The following is a 23,629-nucleotide window of genomic DNA, read 5'->3' on the forward strand; positions in this document are numbered from 1 at the left end:
TCATCTGGGACCCCTACAATTCGAATGTTGGTGCATTTAATGTTGTCCCAGAGATCTCTGAGACAGTCCTCAGGTCTTTTCACTCTTTTTAAATTCTGCTCTGCAGTAGTTATTCCATTATTTTATCTTCGAGGTCTCTTATCCGTTCTTTTGCCTCAGTTATTCTGCTTTTGATCCCTTCTAGCCTGTTATCAATTTCACTTATTGTGTTGTTCATCATTGCTTGTTTCCTCTTTAGTTCTTCTAGGTCCTTGTTAAATGTTTCTTTTATTTTCTCCATTCTGTTTCCAAGATTTTGGATCATCTTTACTAGCATTATTCTGAATTCTTTTTCAGGTAGATTGCCTCTTTCCTCTTCATTTGTTAGGTCTGGTGGGTTTTTATCTTGCTCCTTCATTGGCTGTGTGTTTTTCTGTCTTCTCCTTTTGCTTATCATACTGTGTTTGGGGTTTCCTTTTTGCAGGCTGCAGGTTCATAGTTCCCGTTGTTTTTGGTGTCTGTCCCCAGTGGCTAAAGTTGGTTCAGTGGGTTGTGTAGGCTTCCTGGTGGAGAGGCCTAGTGCCTGTGTTCTGGTGGATGAGGCTGGATCTTGTCTTTCTGGTGGGCCAGTCCACATCTAGCCATGTGTTTTGGGGTGTCTGTGGCTTTATTATGATTTTCGGCAGCCTTTCTGCTTATTGGTGGCATTGTGTTCCTGTCTTGCTGGTAGTTTGGCATAGGGTGTGCAGCACTGTAGCTTGCTGGTTGTTGAGTGAAGCTGGGCGTTGGTGTTGAGATGGACATCTCTGGGAGACTTTCGCTGTTTGATATTACGTGGAGTTGGGAGATCTCTTGTGGACCAGTGTCGTGAAGTTGGCTCCTCCTCCTCAGAGGCACAGCACTGACTCCTGGGTACAGCACCAAGAGCCTTTCATCCACGCAGCTCAGAATAAAAGGGAGAAATTAGAAAGAATGAAAAAAAGAGAATAAAATAAAGTAATATACAATAAAATAAAGTTATTAAAATAAAAAATAATTATTAAGAAAAAAAATTTTTAAGTAAAAACAACAACAAAAAATGGACAGACAGAACCCTAGGACAAATGGTGAAAGCAAAGCTATACAGACAAAATCTCACACAGAAGTATACACATACACACTCACAAAAAGAGGAAAAGGGGAAAAAGTAATATATTTTGCTCCCAAAGTCCACCTCATCAATTTTGGATGATTCATTGTCTATTCAGGTGTTCCACAGATGCAGGGCACATCAAGTTGATTGTGGAGATTTAATCCGTTGCTCCTGAGGCTGCTGGGAGAAATTTCCTTTTCCCTTCTTTGTTCACACATCTCCCAGGGTTCAGCTTTGGATTTTTTCCCCGCCTCTGCGTGTAGGTCACCGGAGGGCGTCTGTTCTTCACTCAGACAGGACGGGGTTAAAGGAGCAGCGATTCACGGGTCTGGCTCCAGGGGGAGGGAGGGGCACGGAGTGCGGGGGCAAGCCTGCGGTGGCAGAGGCCATTATGACGTTGCACCAGCCTGAGGCGTGCATGTGTTCTCCCGGGGAAGTTTTCTCTGGATCACGGGCCCCTGGCAGTGGCGGGCTGCACAGGCTCTGGGTAGGGGAGGTGTGGAAAGTGACCTGTGCTTGCACACGGGCTTTTTGGTGGCAGCAGCAGCGGCCTTAGCATTTCATGCCCGTCTCTGGGGTCTGTGCTGTTAGCCATGACTCGCGCCCATTTCTGGAGCTCCTTTAAGCAGCGCTCTTAATCCCCTGTCTTCCTGCGCCAGGAAACAAAGAGGGAAGAAAAGTCTCTTGCCTCTTCGGCAGGTCCAGACTTTTTCCTGGACTCCCTCCCGGCTAGCCGTGGTGCACTAACCCTTTCAGGCTGTGTTGCCGCCACCAGTCCTCTCCCTGCCATCTGACCGAAGCCCGAGCCTCAGCTCCCAGCCCCCACCCACCCCAGTGGTGAGCAGACAAGCCTCTCGGGCTGGTGAGTGCTGGTCGGCACCGATCCTCTGTGCGGAAATCTCTCCGCTTTTCTCTCTGCACCCTTGTTGCTGTGCTCTCCTCCGTGGCTCCGAAGCTTCCCCCCTCCACCACCCGCAGTCTCCACCCGGGAAGGGGCTTCCTAGTGTGTGGAAACCTTTCCTCCTTCACAGCTCCCTTCCACTGGTGCATGTCCTGTCCCTACTCTTTTTTTTTTTTTTTTTTTTGTGATACGTGGGCCTCTCACTGTTGTGGCCTCTCCAGTTGCGGAGCACAGGCTCCGGACTCACAGGCTCAGCAGCCATGGCTCACGGGACTAGCCGCTCCGCAGCATGTGGGATCTTCCCAGACCAGGGCATGAACCCGTGTCCCCTGCATTGGCAGGCAGACTCTCAACCACTGCGCCACCAGGGAAGCCCCTGTCCATACTCTTTTGTCCCTGTTTATTCTTTTTTCTTTTGCCCTACCCATGTACGTGGGGGAGTTTCTTGCCTTTTGGGAGGTCTGAGGTCTTCTGCCAGTGTTCATTGGGTGTTCTGTAGGAGTTGGTCCACGTGTAGATGTATTTCTGATGTATCTGTGGGGAGGAAGGTTATCTCCACGTCTTACTCTTCCGCCATCTTCTCCCTCTCCTTCACCCAGGTTTTGAGCTGTTTTATTAATTTTGTTTGTAGGATGCTGTTCTGATGCAATTTTGTGCGAACAAATTGGACAAGAAGGACTTCTTTGGAAAATCAGATCCTTTTCTTGTATTTTATCGAAGTAATGAAGATGGCAGGTAGATTTATCTTTTATGAATTTTAAGGCTATTATAACTATGACTTTATCAGTTTTTCTCAGATATTCATATTAAATTGATAAACAGTTAAATATTTTGGTAATCAAAAAATTGATTTGATTTTTTATTCTCAATAATGTGTAACTTTATAGGCATTTAATGTTTTTTTGATATTTATAATGAATGATTTTCAGCTTCATAGAAACATTTCCTCTTTACTTTTCCTAAAATTATATTATTACCTTAATAGAATGGATGATTTATATGTTTGTGGAAATCTAAAATTATTAAACTAAAGTATTTTGTTATAGAATTGAATGCTTAAGCCAATTTCTTGGAGAAGAATATGGAGTTTTGGGGTTGCTTTTTATTCTACAGGGTTTTCTCAATGATATCTAACATTCAGGAAAATTTTTCATTACCCTCTAGTAATTTGAATATTTTACCAGTTGTGATTAGACTGGTTTCTTTGTGATTTGAAAATGTATTAAGAGTTATAATTTATTTTATTTTTTTATTGAAGTATAGTTAATATACAATATTATATGAGTTACAGGTGTACAATATAGTGATTCACAAGTTTTAAAGATTGCACTTCATTTATAATTATTTTACAATATTGGCCACATTCCTTGTATTGTACTATATCCTTGTAGCTTATTTTATACAAAATAGTTTTTACCTCTTATTTCCCTACCCCAACATTGCTCCTCCTCTCTCCTCTTTCATCACTGCTAACCAATAGTTTGTTCTCTATATCCATGAGTCTGCTTCTTTTTTGTTATATTCACTAGTTTGTTGTAGTTTTTAGATTCCACATATAAGTAATATCATACAGTATATGTCTTTCTCTGTCTGACTTATTTCTCGTAGCATAGTATCCTCTAAGTCCATCCATGTTATTGCAAATGGCAAAGTTTTCATTCTTTTTTATTGTCTGAGTAGTATTCCATTGTACAGAGTATAATACATATGACTCTACCATGAAATACATTTTATTGTTATCTTCTATGATTCTTATTGTATTATCAGTAGTAATGAAAAAGTTTAGTGGTTAAATTTATGAGCTAAATGACGTCCTGCTGCCTAGGTGTAAACCGTGACCCTGATACTTAATAGCTGTGGGACCATAAGCAAGTTTTTAAACTCATATGACACTCAGTTTCCTCATCTGTAAAATGGACTATGATCATAGTTATCTCCCAGGGCTGTTGAGAGTATCAAATGAGTTACTACACAAAAATCATCTAGAAGCTTCCCTAACATAAGAATTATGTTAGCTGTTATTATTATTATTATCTTATGGTATAATGTTTCCTCTTCTGTTTTCCTTAACTGTGCATAATAAAATATTAGCTAAAGAGAAAATGTCATTTGGAGATTAAAATTAGGGGAATAGAATATTAAAAAAAATGTAACCTGCTTCACTTATATATGAAATTATACAACATGTTAATATTATGTAATAAGTATAAAATGGTACATAAAAATAGAAAGTTTGCTATTTAAAGTGATTATACTGAGCAATATAAAATGAAGCTTAACATAGTGTATGAATTTTGCTGATGCAGCTACTGAGCAACTGTTGGTTATTTTTGTTGTGGTATCATATGGTTGGATTTTGCATGCTTCTTTTCTATTTTGGTGGTAAAAATGTTAGAGTAGCATTTGTATCTGAACACTAATTTACCCATGTGAAAAATATTGGACAGTGGATAAAATAATCATATTTTCCAGTCATTTCACAGTTAGGAAAACAGCTAAAGAATTGTTCAAATTTTCTTGAATTAAAAAGTTCTTATGTTTCCTCCTGTTTGAATGACTTATTTCCTGAATTTTCTATTTTATTCTTACTAGTTTTCTTAGAAATATTTGTTGTACAATTATAGAATTTCAGTCTATCATACATTTAATGCTCCTTGTAAGAGATATATTACAAAATTTATTATGCTTATAAAAATGGTATTAACTTGTTGATTAAGTAAAATATAAATATTGAGTGCAACTTATCCAAAAATCTCAAATCATTTAAAAATAACTATTGCTAAAATTTTGTGAATCTCATTTCAGAAAACTTTCCACTTGCATATACACACAGAAAATAGTTTGCCAGCTAGATCCAAATATATATATTAGGGCATATGTATTAATGTATTAATATACATATGTTTTGTTCTGATGAGTTTTGAATGAATAAAAATGCTTTTACTCCTCAATTTTTATGTGTGTCTTTGTAACTGCAAAGACTTTATCTTCATTTTTAAGATGTATTTGAACACGGAGCTACTTCAGAAATTGCTTGTTGCCTAGTGGTTGAGGCTCATATTACAAGAAAGAGTAAAACTTAATTTCTACTGTAAGCATTAATGAAAATCCATTATAATATATGATTACAAATTCTTATTTTCTTGCTTTCACATTATTTAGTAATTTGACCTGTACTCATAATTAGGTAATAATTTTCCTTTGGAATAACTGTTTTATGGTAATTGGCTTCATTTAAAGTATTTTAACAGGTTATTTAATAAAAATATTTTTCTTATAATACTATGTGTAATACATATATACATACACATTTATATTTATATAGCAATACTCCTGAATAGTAGAAAGAGCTACGTCAGACTCCTGTTAGAATTTTCACTAATTACACTAGTGCTGGAATACTAGAGAGATTTTGGTGTCTATATCACATCTCATGCTTTACAAATGAGAATGATTAATAGAAGACAGATGACTACCTCACTTACAAGTAGCTCACTAAGAAGATGAGTCACTTTATTAAGAGAAGAAGTTTCAATGTATTTCATTTCTATTGCTGATAATACTAGGAATATGACAGAAATTTTGATTTAACTGTAAGCAAAAAGGCCTAGAAGTCAGTAGATTATTGAGCATGTTAGTTTGAAGATGGTTCATTGGTCGCTTTATTTCTATCTAGCTCTCTATCGATTAATCTACTATCTATCTATCTATCATCCATCTATCATCTATCTATCTTCTACCTACCTATATACATACCTATATAGCAAGGTATCTATATCTATCACCATACCAAAGATTGGTATATATTAGAATATGATATAAGAGAAGAAGAGAAAGTCCCTTTGTAAATCTTTAAGATTATGTAGTGTTATGAAAATTGGCAGATGCCTGTTTATGATAACAATATACATACTTTTGTCCCTATGAATTTTTCTTAACCATTTTTGTGTACTTTTGCTTATTCTCATTTGATTCCCTCTGTTTTTCTCCTGCCTATTTCTCCCTTATCTCCCTTAATTTTCTTCCTTTTGCTTTAGATATTTTGATTAACCTTTTATTTTTTTATTTTATTTTTTATAACATCTTTATTGGAGTATAATTGCTATACAATGGTGTGTTAGTTTCTGCTTTATAACAGAGTGAATCAGTTATACATATACATATGTTCCCATATATCTTCCCTCTTGCATCTCCCTCCCTCCCACCCTCCCTATCCCCCTCTAGGTGGTCACAAACCACCAAGCTGATCTCCCAGTGCTATGCGGCTGCTTCCCACTAGCTATCTGTTTTAAGTTTGGTAGTGTATATATGTCCGTGCCACTCTCTAACTTTGTCAGAGCTTACCCTTCCCCCTCCCCATATCCTCAAGTCCATTCTCTAGTAGCTCTATGTCTTTATTCCCGTCTTACCCCTAGGTTCTTCACGACATTTTTTGTTCTTACATTCCATATAGATGTGTTAGCATACGGTATTTGTTTTGCTCTTTCTGACATACTTCACTCTGTATGACAGACTCTAGGTCCATCCACCTCACTACAAATAACTCAATTTCGTTTCTTTTCATGGCTGAGTAATATTCCATTGTAAATATGTGCCACATCTTCTTTATCCACTCATCTGTTGATGGACACTTAGGTCGCTTCCATGTCCTGGTTATTGTAAATAGAGCTGCAATGAACATTTTGGTACATGACTCTTTTTGAATTATGGTTTTCTCAGGGTATATGCCCAGTAGTGGGATTGCTGGGTCGTATGGTAGTTCTATTTGTAGTTTTTTAAGGAACCTCCATACTGTGCTCCATAGTGGCTGTATCAATTCACATTCCCACCAACAGTGCAGGAGTGTTCCCTTTTCTCCACACCCTCTCCAACATTTATTGTTTCTAGATTTTTTGATGATGGCCATTCTGACTGGTGTGAGATGATATCTCATTGTAGTTTTGATTTGCATTTCTCTAATGATTAATGATGTTGAGCATTCTTTCATGTGTTTGTTGGCAATCTGTATATCTTCTTTGGAGAAATGTCTATTTAGGTCTTCTGCACATTTTTGGATTGGGTTGTTTGTGTTTTTGTTATTGAGCTGCATGAGCTGCTTGTAAATTTTGGAGATTAATCCTTTGTCAGTTGCTTCATTTGCAAATATTTTCTCCCATTCTGAGGCTTGTCTTTTGGTCTTGTTTATTGTTTCCTTTGCTGTGCAAAAACTTTGAAGTTTCATTAGGTCTCATTTGGTTTTATTTCCATTTCTGTAGGAGGTGGGTCAGAAAGGATCTTGCTGTGATTTATGTCATAGAGTGTTCTGCCTACGTTTTCCTCTAAGAATTTGATAGTGTCTGGCCTTACATTTAGGTCTTTAATCCATTTTGAGTTGTTGTTTTTTTAGTTTATTTTTGTCTATGGTGTTAGGGAGTGTTCTAATTTCATACTCTTACATATACCTGTCCAGTTTTCCCAGCACCACTTGTTGAAGAGGCTGTCTTTTCTCCACTGTATATTCTTGCCTCCTTTATCAAAGATAAGTTGACCATATGTGCGTGGGTTTATCTTTGGGCTTTCTATCCTGTTCCATTGATCTATCTTTCTGTTTTTGTGCCAGTACCATACTGTCTTGATTACTGTAGCTTTGTAGTATACTCTGAAGTCAGGGCGCCTGATTCCTCCAGCTCCGTTTTTCAATCTCAAGATTGCTTTGGCTATTCGGGGTCTTTTGTGTTTCCATACAAATTGTGAAATTTTTTGTTCTAGTTCTGTGAAAAATGCCAGTGGTAGTTTGACAGGGATTGCATTGAATCTGTAGATTGCTTTGGGTAGTAGAGTCATTTTCACAATGTGGATTCTTCCAATCCAAGAACATGCTATATCTCTCCATGTATTTGTATCATCTTTAATTTCTTTCATTAGTATTTTATAATTTTCTGCATACAGGTCTTTTGTCTCCTTAGGTAGGTTTATTCCTAGATATTTTATTCTTCTTGTTGCAATGGTAAATGAGAGTGTTTTCTTAATTTCATTTTCAGATTTTTCATCATTAATGTTTAGGAATGCCAGAGATTTCTGTGCATTAATTTTGTATCTTGCTACTTTACCAAATTCATTGATTAGGTCTCATAATTTTCTGGTAGCATCTTGAGGATTCTCTATGTATAGTATCATGTCATCTGCAAGCAGTTACAGCTTTACTTCTTCTTTTCTGATTTGGATTCCTTTTATTTCTTTTTCTTCTCTGATTGCTGTGGCTAAAACTTCCAAAACTATGTTGGATAATAGTGGTGAGAGTGGGCTACTTTGTCTTGTTCCTGATCTTAGTGAAAATGGTTTCAGTTTTTCACCATTGAGGATGTTGGCTGTTGATTAACCTTTTAGAGTCTTTTCTATCCTCTTTCTTTCTTTTAATGTCTTTTGCCCCCAGTGCTTCCTACATTGCTCTGGGTGACTCAACTTTGAGAGCATTTGACCACATTATATACACACATATTCTCTTGAGCTCTGTCAATTTAGTAATATGATTTTCTTTAGATAGGTGAGGATACTACCAGGAAGAGTATGACACTAATGCCATAAATATTAAATTGAATACATTATCCATTTATATTATGTTTCTATTTTATCTCTTAATGCAGAGAGACACTTTCTTGCCTGTGAAGCAGAAAGTTGACTCAAGGCCGTTTCAAAATGAGATTATTTTTTTATGAGGTTTAGTTACAGTATGTTCACTATGGTAGTTATGTAATAACTCTTATGTTAATGACTATTAGAGGGATCCCTTGAATTTAGAACAATTGATGACTAAGATTTTAGTGAAGATTGTGTTTAGGTATTGTTCTAACCAAGATTATTTAAAACATTTTATAGCTCAGTAACTGCTGCATAAATTTGCATTTAGGCAAAAACATTTCCAGAACCTGATTGATGTCTGGAGATTGAATGATTTGGTGGAAACAATACTGGAATTTGAATCAGAAAACCTAGTTTAAGGCTCCATGTATTCTACCCCTTATTTTATATTGTTGAATTGCTATCTTTCTTCCATCTAGGGATTCTTTAGCTATATAGAGTCAACAGTTTAAAGAAAGAAAGAACCACATACTGAGTGGTCTTACTATAAATTTATTATGCTAATCTTAAATAGGCCCTTAGCCCTCCCCAGAAATCTTACTCCCTTTCCTTAATCCATCAGTGTTCCCTCCCTCCCAGACACTTTAGCAGTTTTGCCCTCTTCCTTCTCTGCTGGTTATCTTGCTTTCTATTTAATAAGAAAATGGAAGCAATTGGAGAACTTCCTCAAGATCCCATCACAGCATCTACCCCTGTGCTCGACCTTCCTGAATGCTCTGCAAAGTGACTATCTGTGCTCCCAGGCCAACCCCTCCATTGATTTCCTCTATCCCATCCACTTGCATCTTATTCAGGACATTGCTCTATCTTTTATCCCCTTTCTTTCATGCATCACAAATTGTTTTCTCTCTAATGTACTTTTTCCTTTAGCATACAACCTTGCTGTTATTTCTTTCATCTTGAAAAAAATTAAAAAGTAACAAAAAACGAACCTTTCACTTGACTAATCTTTCCCCTTTAAGCTATCCCCAATTTCTCTTTTTCTCTTTACAGCTAAACTGCTCAAAAGTGTTGTTTATACACTCTACCTCATTTTCTCTTCTCTTTCTTAAACCCATTCCAACCAGATTTTTGTCTCCATCACTCCAGCAAAACTGCCCTTCTCAGGGTTACTGATGACTTTCATATTCTTAGTGACCCATGGATACTTTTCACTGTATCAATTTGTCACCACAATTTTTATAGAGAGTATTTACAATGCAGCTTTAGGATTTATTGAACTTGCAGATCATTTTTAGTAAACTCATTGTGAAATCTCATTGCTTTATGTTATGATGAGCTAATCTTTAAAGTTTTAAAACTGCGAATCTCTTTTTATTGACTGATATAGCAGCAACAGAGGGACTGGTAACATGTATTCTGCACAAAAAGAAACAGAAGAATGACTACTAAAACAATATATTATAACTGAATCATGAAAATAACTGAAAACTTTTTTTTACAGTTTTACAATTTGTCATAAAACAGAAGTTGTCAAAAACACTCTGAATCCTATTTGGCAAGCATTCAAGATCTCAGTCAGAGCTTTATGTAATGGCGATTATGACAGGTAAAATAAATGACAACTTTTCTGAGAGTTTTGAGTATTAACTATAGTTTTTGTATCCAATAATCTAAGTTGAATTTTAAAAATTAAGTTGGCTCCTTTACCAATGTAAATGTGTATTTACAAAAGCATAGTTGATTTATTCAGAATTTTTTAAATAACTTTTTTTTTTAATCCACAATGATTTGGGGAGGAGGGATAATATGAGAAATTAAAATTTGGTTTAACTAATTTTCAAGAAAAAAATGTGCAAAGTGTTAAAAATATATTGAATATTTGTTTACTATATTCAGAAGTCATCTCAGAATTTTCATTTCCTCAAGACTTTCATTTGGTATTATCTTTCTAGAGAGGAATAAGTAAATATACAAGATACATAAGATTATGACTACATATGTTATAAACCCTGATTTACTCCTGAGAATCCTATTTGACATCACTGCTCCCATGGTTGCTGAATTATAAAGGTTCTAGAGATGTAGAACAAGGAAATTCTGGTGTTTTACAAATAGGTGGGTGAGGTGGCCCTGAAGAACTTCTCACAATATACCTGAAGATTTTTAGTATCAAAGTTGTTTTCTTTTTCTTATGAAAGTTGATTGTAAGATTATAATACAAAACCCCCTATTCACCCCAAAAGATATTTTTAAATCTTATTACTCGTATATTAGAAAAATGAAGATTTATGATATTAACAAATATCATAGAAAGAACTATTGATTGGTATATTGATATATGTCATTAAATTTACTTTAAAATTTATTATGCTATTTGACTGTCACTTTATTTAATAGTATCATAACTCTATTTAATTGGACTCATTCTAAGAAAGTATTCTTATAATATGGTTCCTAGTTAGCAGCATCAGCAGCAACTGATGAAACTTGCAGAAATTAAAGTCTTGGGCCCAACCCAGGCCTACTGAACTGGGAACACTGGGCATGAGGTCCAACAATTCACGTTTTGACAAGCCCTCCATGTGATTCTTATGCATGCTGAGTTTGAGAAATACTTCTCTAAGATAATGGTTTTGAAGAGTGGAGGAGTAACTCTATACCTCTCTTTCAAGAAGCTATGTCAAAAAAAAAAAAAAAAAAAAAAAAAAGAAGCTATGTCAAACTATAAATGCTTTTCCCATATACTTTCTTACTCTGTTTAAAGAATTAAAAATCTGTATGATTTTAGAAACCTATTTTAAGATATAAATTGAAGAATAGTATTAAAATTAGCAAAATCAACTTTAAACTATTTTGTAAAACCTGAAAGCATACTTTATCTAAGAAAATCTATAACTTATTTTTTAACATTCAATCATATGTTAATTTGATCTTACTAAGTAACTTCACTCTGTGTGTATGTTTTCCCCATGGACAGAACAGTCAAAGTAGAGGTGTATGACTGGGATCGAGATGGAAGGTAAGGCATTGTCTTGTCTTTTGTTTTTGCTCTTAAAACTTATAATGCTTTAAGAAGCAAATATGCTGATATGACCACATTTTCAAATTTTAATTTTATATTGAATATTTTTTGTCTTGTTTTTCTAAGCATTACTGAGGTGTTCACATGAGATTTTAAGAATGATTGTATCAAACTTGTGAAATAAAATAGAGGTCGTCCTTCTTTCTAGTAATATAGTAAAGATTTTCAACTTGGACTTGATGAGTTCTCATTATGCACAATTTATAGATTCTAGTTTTATATCTAGAGTAGTGATACTCAAATTTCTGTATCTCATAATCTCTCTGAAGATTCCTATAACCTTTCTACACCTATCATCCATGGGAACACACCTGAGCTTCCCCTCCAAAAAGAAAAAAAAAGACACACACCTCACAAACAAACAGCAAAACAGAACTCTGGAATTATGTCTGGTGATTGCCAATAAAAATAGTTAAGCAGAGCTCCAAAATCATGGTCTCCCTCTGCATACCCCAGCATGTTAATGAGTAAAAGAGTGGAACACACTACTTTTTCTCTTTCTTTTTAAAGTATTTTTCCACTGTTTCTACTGTTTTAAGTAGGACTGATATTGAGGTGTTTTTAAATGATGTTAAACCGAGGGACCCAGACATGCTCAAATCTCACCTTGCTCTAGATAACTGTTTCTTTAGGTGGTTCCTGAAGGGACTGAATATACAGATACCAAAGGAGAATGACAAGTGGGAAATCAAAGTCACTTAATTTTACTTGGCTAGTGTTCTCCATTCCAGCCTAGAGCTCACTGGTAAACGGAGCTGAAGCATTAGGTCAAAGCTCACGATCTAAGCAAGGCCATTCTCTCTGTGTTTTATATAAGCCAGCAGCCAAGCCCCAAAAGATGAAAATGTCTAGATACCCAAGCACTACTGTTAATACAGGAACAAATTGGATTGAAAAAGTGGCCTGTCCTGAGGAAGCACCTCCCCTTATTTCTTCTGCTTACATGGGTAGAAAAATTCATCAAGGCAAGGCCCTCCACCAGCAGAAAGATTGTGACTCGCCAAAGGCTCAGATGATGATTAGCATTTTTAGTGATTAAGTATTTTCTAATTAAGGTATGCACATTGTTTCTTTTAGACATAATGCTATTGCAAACTTAATAGACAACAGTACAGTGTGAACATAACATTTTAAAATGAAATCGAGTTGGCATACAATATTGTTAGTTTCAGGTGTACTACAAAGTATTTTAACATTTGCATAGATTATGAAATTATCACCAGGATAAGTCTTATAACCATCTATCATCATAGAAAGTTATTACATTATTGAACATATTGCTTATGTTGTGTAGTATGCCATGACTTAGTTATTATATAATTGCAGGTTTGTACCTCTTAACCGCCTACACCTATTTCACATACCCACTACCTGCCTACGTTCTGGCACCCACCCAGTAGTTCTCTGTATCTATGAGTCTGTTTTCATTTTATTTGTTAGTTTTGTTTGTTTGTTTGTTTGTTTTACATTATACATATAAGTGAAATCATGAGGTATTTGTCTTTTTCTGTCTGACTTACTTCACTTATTATAATACCCTCTAGATTCATCCATGTCGCAAATGGTAAGATTTCAATTTTTTTTAATTTCTAAGTAATATTCCATTGTGTGTGTGTGTGTATCATCTTCTTCACCTATCAAATGAAACTTGTGTTCCTTCCATATATTGGCTATTGTAAATAATGCTGCAATGAACATTGGTGTGCATATATCTTTTCAAATTAGTATTTTTGTTTTCTTTGGGAAAATACCCAGAAGTGAAATTGCTGGATCATATGGCAGTTCTTTAATTTTCTGAGAATTTGTCTTACTGTGTTCCATAGTAGCTTCACCAATTTACAATCCCACCAACAATACATGAGGATTCCCTTTGTTCCATACTCTCACCAACACTTGTTATTTGTTGTCTTTTTTGATAGTCATTCTGAACATGTGTAAAGTGATATCTCATTGAGGTTTTGATTTGAAATTTGCCTGATGATTAGTGATGTTGAGCATCTTTTCATGTGCCTGGTGTATGTACCATCTGTATGTCTTCTTTGGAAGTGTCTATTTAGGTCCTCTCCCATTTCTTATTCTGTTTGTTTGTTTTTATTGTTGTTGAGTTGTATGAGTTCCTTCCACATTTTTGATATTAACCCCTTTTCAGATATATTGTTTGCTAATATCTTCTTTCATTCAGTAAGCTGTGTTTTTATTTCTTGATAGTTTCTTCTGATGTACAAAAGCTTTTTGGTTTAATATAGTCCTCTTTGTTTACTTTTTCTTTTGTTTCCTTTGCCTGTGGAGACAGATCCAAAAAAATATTGCTAAGATGAATGTAAGAGTATACTGCCTACTTTTTCTTTTAGGCATTTTATAGTTTCAGTTCTTACACTTAAGTCTTAATCCATTTTGAGTTTATTTTTGTGTATGGTGTAAATAAGTAGCCCAGGTTAATTCCTGTGAATATAGCTGTCCAATTTCCCCATTATTTATTGAACAATCTGTCTTTTGTCCATTTTATATTCTTCCTTCCTTTGTTGTAGATTAATTGACCATGTAAATGTGGATTTATTTCTGGGTTCTCCATTCTGTTCCACTGATGTATGGTTCTGTTTTTGTTCTAGTACCATAATATTTTGATTACAGTAGCTTTGTAGTACACTTTAAAATCAGGTAGAGTGATACCTGAAGCTTTCTTCTTCTCTCTCAAGATTGTTTTGTCTATCAGAGATTTCCATACAAATTTGGGAGTTATTGATACTAGTTCTGTGAAAAATGCCATTGGTATTTTGATAGGGATGATTTTGAATCTGTAGATTGCCTTGGATAGTATGGTCACTTTAACAATATAGATCCTTCCAGTCTGTGAGCATAGTATGTCATTCCATATTTTTTGCTTCATCTTCAATTTCTTTCAACAATGTGTTATAGTATTCTGAGTATAAATCTTTTACCTCCTTGGTTAAATTTATTCCTATGTATTTTATTTTTTTGATGCAGTTGTAACTTGGATTGTTTTCTTAATTTCTCTTTCTGATAGTTTGTTTTTAGTGTATAGGAATGCAACATATTTCTGTATATTAATTTTGTATCCTGATACTTAATGTATTTGTTAGTTCTAATAGTTTTATGATAGCATTTTTAGAATTTCATATATATATAGTATCATGTCATCTGCAAAGAGTGACACTTTACTTCTTCCTTTCCAGTTTGGATTCCTTTTAATTTTTTTTCTCATCTGATTTCTGTGGTTGGGACCTTTAATACTTTGTTGAATGAAAGTGTCAGGAGTGGGCATCTTCTTCTTGTTCCTGCTCTTAGAGGAAATGCTTTGAGGCTTTCTGCATTGAGTATGATGTTGACTGTGGGCTTGTCATGTATAGCCTTTATTATGTTGAGGTATGTTTCCTATATATCCACTTTGTTAAGAGTTTTTATCATAAATGGATGTTGAATTTGACAGTAGATTTTTCTGCATCTATTGAGATGATCACATGCTTTTTAACCTTTGGTTTGTTAATGTGGTGTACTACATTTATTGACTTGCAGATATTGAACCATTCTTGCATCCTTGGATTAAATACTACGTGATCATGGTCTATGATCCTTTAAATGTATTTTGAATTCTGTCTGCTAATATTTTGTTGAGGATTTTTGCATGTCTGCTCATCAGTGATATTTGCCTGTAATTTTCTTTTTTGTGGCATCTTGTCTGGTTTTGGTATCATAGTAATTCTGGCATACCTTCCTCTTCAACTTTTTGGAATAGGTTTGAGAAGGATAGGTGTTAAATGGTTGTGTTAAATGTTAAATGATTAAATGATGGTTAAATACCTAAGTGATTTAAATGATGGTAGAATTGACGTGTGAATCCATCTGGTCCTGAACTTTTGTTTGTTGAGTTTTTTGATTACTAATTCGATGTAATTACTGGAATTGGTCTTTTTTAAAATGTCCTCTTGATTTTGTCTTGGGAGAGTGTACATTTCTAGGAATTTATTTCTTCTTAGTTGTCTATTTTATGTTAGGTTGTTCATTTTGTTGGTGTATAATTTTTAGTATTCTCTTATGATCTTTTGTATTTCTGTGGTATCAGTTGTAACTTGTCCCTTTCGTTTCTGATTTTATTTATTTGGGCTCTTTTTTTATTGATGAGCATGGCTAAATGTTTATCAATATGTTTATTATTTCAGAGAACTAGCTTCTGATTCATTGGTCTTTTCTGTTTTTACTCTCTGTTTCATATATTTCTGCTCTGATACTTATTATTTCTCTCCTTCTACTATCTTTGGATTTTATTTGTTCTTCTTTTTTTAGTTCCTTTATGTGTAAGGTTTGATTCTTTATTTGAGAGTTTCTTGTTTCCTGAGGTAGGCTTGTATCACTGTAAACTTCCCTCTTAGAACTGCTTTTGCTGCATCCCGTAACTTTTGGATCACTGTGTTTCCATTTTTATTTGTCTTCAGGTCTTTTTTAATGTCCTCTTTGGTTTTTTCAGTGACCCATTGATTGTTTAGTAGCATATTGTTTAGCCTTAACATTTTGTGGTTTTGCAGTGTTTTCTGTGTTTATTTTTAGTCTCATACTGTTGTGGTCACAGAAGATGCTTGATATGATTGCAATCTTCTTAAATTTATAGAGACTTGTTTTGTGGCCAGTATGTGATCTATTTGGAGAATGAACATAACTTTTATATGCACTGCAAAACCAAAAAATTCATGTGACTCAATTTATTGTGATATTTACTTTACTGTGGTGATCTGGCACCAAACTAACAATACCTCCAAGGTATTCCTGTACCTTGCTTTCAATATGATGTAAAAAATGGATGACTCATTCTTAGGTAAAAGTCTTATGTAACAAAAAGTTTGGTAATTTGGTAGAGATGAATGAGTGTATATTTTGAAAGAATCCTAAGAGACATCAAACAGGCTAGTGAAATGTATAAAAGAGCTGTCTCATATTATGTGAATTAGAGTGAGAGCAAAGGTAAGTCAAAGAGAGTAGGGATGGATTGAAAAGTAGAGTTAGAGAAAGACATCATTTATGAAATGTAGTTCAAAGAAGTAAAGCATTTGATTCATTAGCTTCAGGAACTTTTTTCAATTAAAAATGATGCTTGGAGACATGAATTTAGCAGCAAAGAAAATATTTGGATACATGGTTTTATAAGTTTGTGTTGTCATTGGATTATCAATTATTTGGGAGAAAGATTGGCAGGTGGTAGATATGCCATCATGAACAGCACATTCAAAGGAAGCCTGAGGAGTTCAAGACTGTCTGACAATAAAAGGGTGAAGTTGGGAGGGAAAAGATTGTTAGGGGAACTTTAAATATTTCTTCAAAATGAATTTTACAATTAGTAGAATAATGAGAGGAATGCATTTTAATTATGTAAGTGGCCTAATAACTTTTTAATGTTGGGGTAAAAATGCTTTCTTTAATGTGAAATATATCTCTATATTTGAATATAAAATATTTTAATGTGGAATTCTGTATAATCCATGTACACTAAAGCAGGTTTTTTTTTTTTAGGTTTTTTTTTTAATGTAAGCAAAATTATCATTTGGTGAATGACTTATAAAAAGCAAAATTAAAATCATCATTAAATGAATTTGATAATCCTTTCAACTAAATAATATATGAAATTTGAAAGGCAATTTAGTCTCCGATAAAAATGATGCTTAAAAGTTATAAAATAATGCAGATATAAGTTTTATAATACAATAAAATAGTCACTGTGTAGATTGTGATACCAGTTGATATTCCACCTGGTGGTTACATGTGGTATATTAACATATTGCTATTACATTTTTGCATTCATTTTTATATATTTGGCATAATTTTTCAATGTAGTTGTTCTTTTCTTAAATCAGAGTGAACATGATACGATACTCGTGTTTTATGATACAATGTAATTATCAGCAGAGACTGTTTTCTGTTCTTTGTCTTCCTGCCATCTTTAATATTTGTCATAAATCCTATATGTGTATCATTATTTAAATTCTATAAGTGTATATCCGAGTGCTTTTGATTCTTCTTTTTAGAAAACAGTATCTGCTTGGTGGCTTCCATCCTTTTTTTTTTCTTTTTGACAGCTAGACTAGCTTTGTTCAGTAGAAATATAATGTGAGTCATATGTGTATTTCAAATTTTCTAGTGACAACATTAACAAGTAAAACTAAGCCAGTGAAATTGATGTAATAATAATTTTTAAAATTTAATCTTATACATGCAAAATGTTATTTTATTATGGAATCAATATAAAATTATTAAGGAGAAAATTAAAAATTTTTTATACTAAGTCTTTGAAATCTGGTATGTATTTCATGCTTACAGCACATCTCAATTGAGACTGGCTATATTTCAAGTGCCCTGTAGCAACATCTGGTTGGCAGTTATCATATTGGACAGCACTGTGTAAAGTTTAATGCAACTGTTGACCTGAAACAAATAAACTGCCAGATATTTCTCCAGCAAAGATGGCTTTATTTAGGATCAGTGGAGAATCTCAATTCAGAGTCTGTAACCAGGGCAAGCCACATGCAAGTCCCTGCAGGGCAAGGGAAGGGGCTGCTTTTATAAAGAAGAAAAAGAAGTTGGGAGAGCTACAGTAAAGAACCTGTATTTTTTTTCTCTTTCTGATTTACTTCACTCTGTATGACAGACTCTAGGTCCATCCACCTCACTACAAATAACTCAATTTCGTTTCTTTTTATGGCTGAGTAATATTCCATTGTATATATGTGCTACATCTTCTTTATCCATTCATCTGTCGATGGACACTTAGGTTGCTTCCATGTCCTGGCTATTGTAAATAGAGCTGCAATGAACATTGTGGTACATGACTCCTTTTGAATTATGATCTCCTCAGGGTATATGCCCAGTAGTGGGATTGCTGGGTCATATGGTAGCTCTATTTTTAGTTTTTTAAGGAATCTCCATACTGTTCTCCATAGTGGCTGTATCAATTTACAGAACCTAGGGTCAGGACGGGAATAAAGATGTAGACCTACTAGAAAATGGACTTGAGGGCACGGGGAGGGGGAAGGGTAAGCTGGGACAAAGTAAGAGACTGGCATGGACATATATACAGTACCAAATGTAAAACTGATAGCTAGTGGGAAGCAGCCTCATAGCACAGGGAGGTCAGCTTGGCACTTTGTGACCACCTAGAGGGGTGGGATATGGAGGGTGGGAGGAAGATGCAAGAGGGAAGAGATATGGGGATATATGTATATGTATATGTATAGCTGATTCACTTTGTTATAAAGTAGAAACTAACACACCATTGTAAAGCAATTGTACTCCAATAAAGATGTTAAAAAAAAGAAAGACTATGTGGCTTTTCATTGTCTGAGTCCTTGCCAGGAAGGAAGATGAGTCTTTCTTCTCCTTTGGACTCTGCTATTGTTGCAGTCTGAGAGAGCTTCCTCTGCTGATCTCCTGGCTGTATTTAACTGAGGTTTCTGTTTATTATGTTTTTAACAAAGACCATATAATATGCATATAAATAACTTTATATCAATTGTTTTATTTTTAGATCAGTTTTATTTGTCTGCATTCGATACAAGTTTAGAGTTGTCCCCTTACAAAGTGAAGAAAAGTTGGTCAGTCATCTATATTATTTAGTCTATAAATTTAACCATAGGAAACCAATAGAGTAATCTGATGTTTCAATCTAGAGAGTATTTCAGTCAAAACTTCAAGTGAAAAATGGTTGACAGTGTTACATGCTTATATTGTTTTACTTGCTAGGGTACATGAGATAATTGAGGTGATAATGGTATTTACAGATTAGGAACTTCAGGAATTGGTGTGATCTTAGGTTAGAAATCTGATGGTATGTCTGACTCAATTCATCAACTTGAAATTAATTCTGTAGCAAACATCTTGTGCATCTATGACATATACAAAAATGTGGTAATGCTGTTGAGCAAGCAACCAGCTGACATTAAAATGGGTATCCTGAGCTACTTTAAAATAAAAGAAATATAGTCATATATACTTTTTAAAAATTTTAACACATTAACAGTGATTTGAGAGTGCAGAGACATCGCTTCACCTTGGTATGAATAATTGGTTTAAATGTACTTATGTACTTAATTTCAACAAGTTACACCACTTTTATAAAATCATTCCCATAATTCCTACCATTTCATCAAGTGATGTGAAGGAAGAATATTTAAATCTCATTTTAACAATTGAAAAGCTGAAGTGCTAAGAAACTGACTAGTCTGGGTTACAAAAACAATCAGTGGTAGTATCCTTGGAAAGCTTCAAATTCTTCAGCTGACTTAGTAGCTTAATTTAAAATTCAAGGAGCATTAATGGAACAGCTCTGCATTAAAACCAAGTGGTTCTAATGTGGGACTGATTGTAAAAGGGCCACTGAGTAAATTTCTGTCTCCCAGAAAATGATGATTTGATGAAGTGGCTGAGCTAGTGAACTGCCAGTCATAAAATCCTGGCTTGTGGTGTCCTCTGAACATAGAGTAAAAATTTCATTATCACTCTGAATTTTTCAAATGTAGTCATTTAAAATAGTGATACTCATTATAAGTAAGTAAATGTATCTATGAAATGCTGTACAAATGTTATCATTTTCTAGTATGTCACCTTTGAAAATAATATTTGATAAATGCATTTGGTGTTTTATTTACATGATTATATGTCATCATGATATAAAATAACTGATTCCTGGTTCAGTGCTTCGCTCAAGAACTTAACATTGTCTGAGACATTATAACTCATTTACAAGGAGGCTTTTATATAAACCTTTATATTTTTCTGATTATTTTAATTTCCTCACTTATTCTAATTAATCTTTCTCTAACAATAGCCCTCTATTTACTTGCAATTAACCTTCAATGTCCTAAACATGCATTCAATAGATAAGAGTCAGCATCTTTTCTTATTCCATTACCTATTACTTCTTTGAAACTTTAAAAAAATGCTAATAAACAGAATTTCATAATCTACATTTTATTTACATACTATTTTTTCTTCCACCTACTAAAAGTTTAAGTAATGATTTTCTTCACATTTAGCTTGTGTTGTCCTCTTTTCCCCTTCAATCTATTACTCTTGCTTTCATGAAAGAATGATTTAATTAGTATATATTTGAAAACTGAAGTGGCAATCAATTTTTTACTTCCGTATGTTTTTATTTATTTATCATCCAATAGAAATTCTGTTAATTAATTTCAGAAGAAATTGTTATTGAACATGTACTATGTGCCAGACAGCTTGCCACATGATGTGACTTAATGAAAATCTCCAATCTTTATACAACAATATTTTAATTTTTCTTAATATTTTTATATTCTTTTGCTCACTTCGAATGATTTTGGGTTTTCTCAGATCTGTATTTCAAGGAAAAAAGATTTTTCTTATTTTCAATAAGATTTTGAAGAAAATTATATAAACATTTCAAACTGGTGCTTAACTAAAAGATATATGCAGGATAGATTTTGGGAAGTGCTATTCTAAGCCACTATCAATTATGCAGTTTCAGAGTTTGCCCTGCTCTCTTCTATCACCATATATTTGCTTAGATAGCCTCAACACATGGAAAACTTCTTCTGTGTTTATTTTTGCCTGTTGGTTTTCTATTCCGGCTCAATTTTAATGCTGTGAATTGTCTGAAAGATTTCTTTATATGTCTAAATTCATTTAATCCTTCTCTCTTGTGTGTTGCACTTGCCATTTAGGAATATTTATTAGCATATCTAACATAGTATGTCTTATATTGAAATTATTTCTTTCTGCTTTATCTCTCATATTAAATTGTAAACTCCTTGAGGTTAAGGACTGTGTTTTGTCTTATTATTCCTCACAGTACAGATTATAATGCCTTTAATGTATTGGGATGACCAAAAAGTTCATTTGATGTTACAGAAAAACCCGAACTATCTTTTTGGCCAACCCAATAGTAGATTCTTGCTGTGTTATTTCATTGTTATAGAAAATAGTATTTAAAATAACCATGTTGTCTATCTAATAGACTCTCAGTTCTCCATCAGTGTTTGTTATCTCCTCATTTCCACCCTTTACTTGAAATTGTTAAATTATCTTGAATACTATTAGAGCTTTTATTGTCTCTAGTGAAACTTCGGGCATTTAGTAATTAATTCAGCTGTCATTTGCTTATTCTTTTTTTAATTTATAGACATCTTAGATTTTATATTCACATATCTATGATCTTCTTGTCATACAGCTTAATTAACTTTAGGCTTTATTCCATGTTCACATTCTGATGAGTTTTACCAACTTCATGTAGAATTATCAAATTCAAATTAAAAAATACATTTATAGTGTAAATTTTTATTTTTGATCACCTTACTATTCAGTTGCTTCCATTACAGTGTCATCAATCAAGTTTGGAAAATAAGTTAACTTCTAATTTTTGTAATAAGGTAATATTAGAGTCCTTAGAGCTGAAGGGACCTTTAGAGTTAACTCTTTATTTTACAAATAGGAGACTGAGCCCTAATATTTGCTTATGTTCAAATTTGAATTAATCATCAATTTTACCCTTAAATCTGCCATTCCTCTCATGAGTTTTATTCCACTGTAAGATTACCAGGGGTAAGATTTCAAAGGTTTGTCACCTGTCAAGATAGATGAAAGCAATGGGAGTAGGGTCCTGGAAGTTCTTTTCTTTTCCAAGGTCAACATTTTAATTGCTGGATTGTGGGGTGGCCTTGAGAGCCTAGGGGAAGTTTCTCAGAAGCTGGGGTTATTAGGAAGGGACACAAGAGACTCTGAACAATGGCTAATTATTTATAGGTGAGTAGACAAATGTTTTTGTATTTTTATATTTACTTTGACTCTTGATTTACACCCCTTGAATATCATCTCTAGGCATTATAATAATCCCAGGCTTGCACACTTGAAAGGTCATAATCATATTGATACCTCCCTTGCTCTAATCCACCACTTTAATTGCCAACTCCTGCATCTGTAAGCAATAAGCAATGAATGGATGCCATTATTGTAATTAGAATGAATTTTCTAAAGTTAATTTTGTAATTATTTGCAGTTTTCACTAGGTTAAAATATGGAACACATATGGGTATTTATGGAAAAAATTATAAATATTTGTTACTAGGCTGAAATTGGTTTTTTTTTACAACAGTATCATAATTTGTACAATAATGTAATGGGGATAAGTTTTTTAAAAGTAAACTGTTACTGAAAGAATAGTAAAGAGAGCAACAGAGCAGTAGAAAATATTTTATACAATGTAGCTTAGGAAAAGAGAAAAGAAATCAGAACTAAAGAAAGCCTGAATCATAGAAATGGAAGAAAGAGAATTTATAGAGTCATGGAATTTATATATTTATAGAAACAGAAGAAAGGGAAATTACAGGGAAGAACTGTTGAGAATGGGACAAAACATTCTAGTACGCTCAGGAATTAGGGCAAAGGAATGGAGCTGAGGTTTTATAAATGTATGTTAGAAAAGATGTGGGTTATAAGTCCACCTTTCCAAAATAAATCATTTTATATCTCTAGTGTCACCATTGCTGAATTAGGATTAACTTCTTGGCATAGGAAAAAACTCAAGTTATCTGCAAATGTTACTTTTAATTTGGTCTGTAGACAATATTTAATATTAAAATCTATCTCCCAAACCCAACATTATACATTAACTCAGGTTGGCACCCACTAAAGAGGTAGCTGTTTATTCAAGAACAATCAAGTTTCTACTTTTGAATGAGAATAAGAATGATAAATTGAAATATAACAGATACTTTCATATGACTTGAAATAATTTGTATATAAGATTCAAACTTAAAAATTAAAATTCATATCATTGACTGGAACAATTTTCACATAAGTAGAAAGCAAACAACATAAAGAAAAGAAAATAGACGACTATGAAATAATCTCTCAGTTTGGAAGGGCTTTCTAAACGTAAAAGATGGAACTAAAGGGTCCATTTTAAAAATAAACTTTGTAAGTCAAAGTGTACAGATCTTAT

The 23,629-nt window shown here is 33.9% G+C and overlaps 1 protein-coding gene across 5 annotated transcripts in view; it reads left to right on the forward strand.

Moving 5' to 3' along the window:
* Positions 1–23,629, forward strand: part of CPNE8 (copine 8) — a 323,255-nt gene that overhangs the window by 178,619 nt on the left and 121,007 nt on the right. For all 5 annotated transcript variants that reach the window (XR_004351899.1, XM_032646596.1, XM_032646594.1 and 2 more), the window contains 3 exons: positions 2,644–2,747; positions 10,075–10,179; positions 11,551–11,592. Coding sequence is in view for 4 of the 5 variants with exons in the window: in XM_032646596.1 (XP_032502487.1) it covers positions 2,644–2,747; positions 10,075–10,179; positions 11,551–11,592 (251 nt within the window). In the remaining variant the exon portion in view is untranslated. The remainder of the gene's footprint in view (positions 1–2,643; positions 2,748–10,074; positions 10,180–11,550; positions 11,593–23,629) is intronic.

This window comes from Phocoena sinus, chromosome 10 (genome assembly GCF_008692025.1).
Source record: "Phocoena sinus isolate mPhoSin1 chromosome 10, mPhoSin1.pri, whole genome shotgun sequence".
Lineage (NCBI taxonomy): Eukaryota > Metazoa > Chordata > Mammalia > Artiodactyla > Phocoenidae > Phocoena > Phocoena sinus.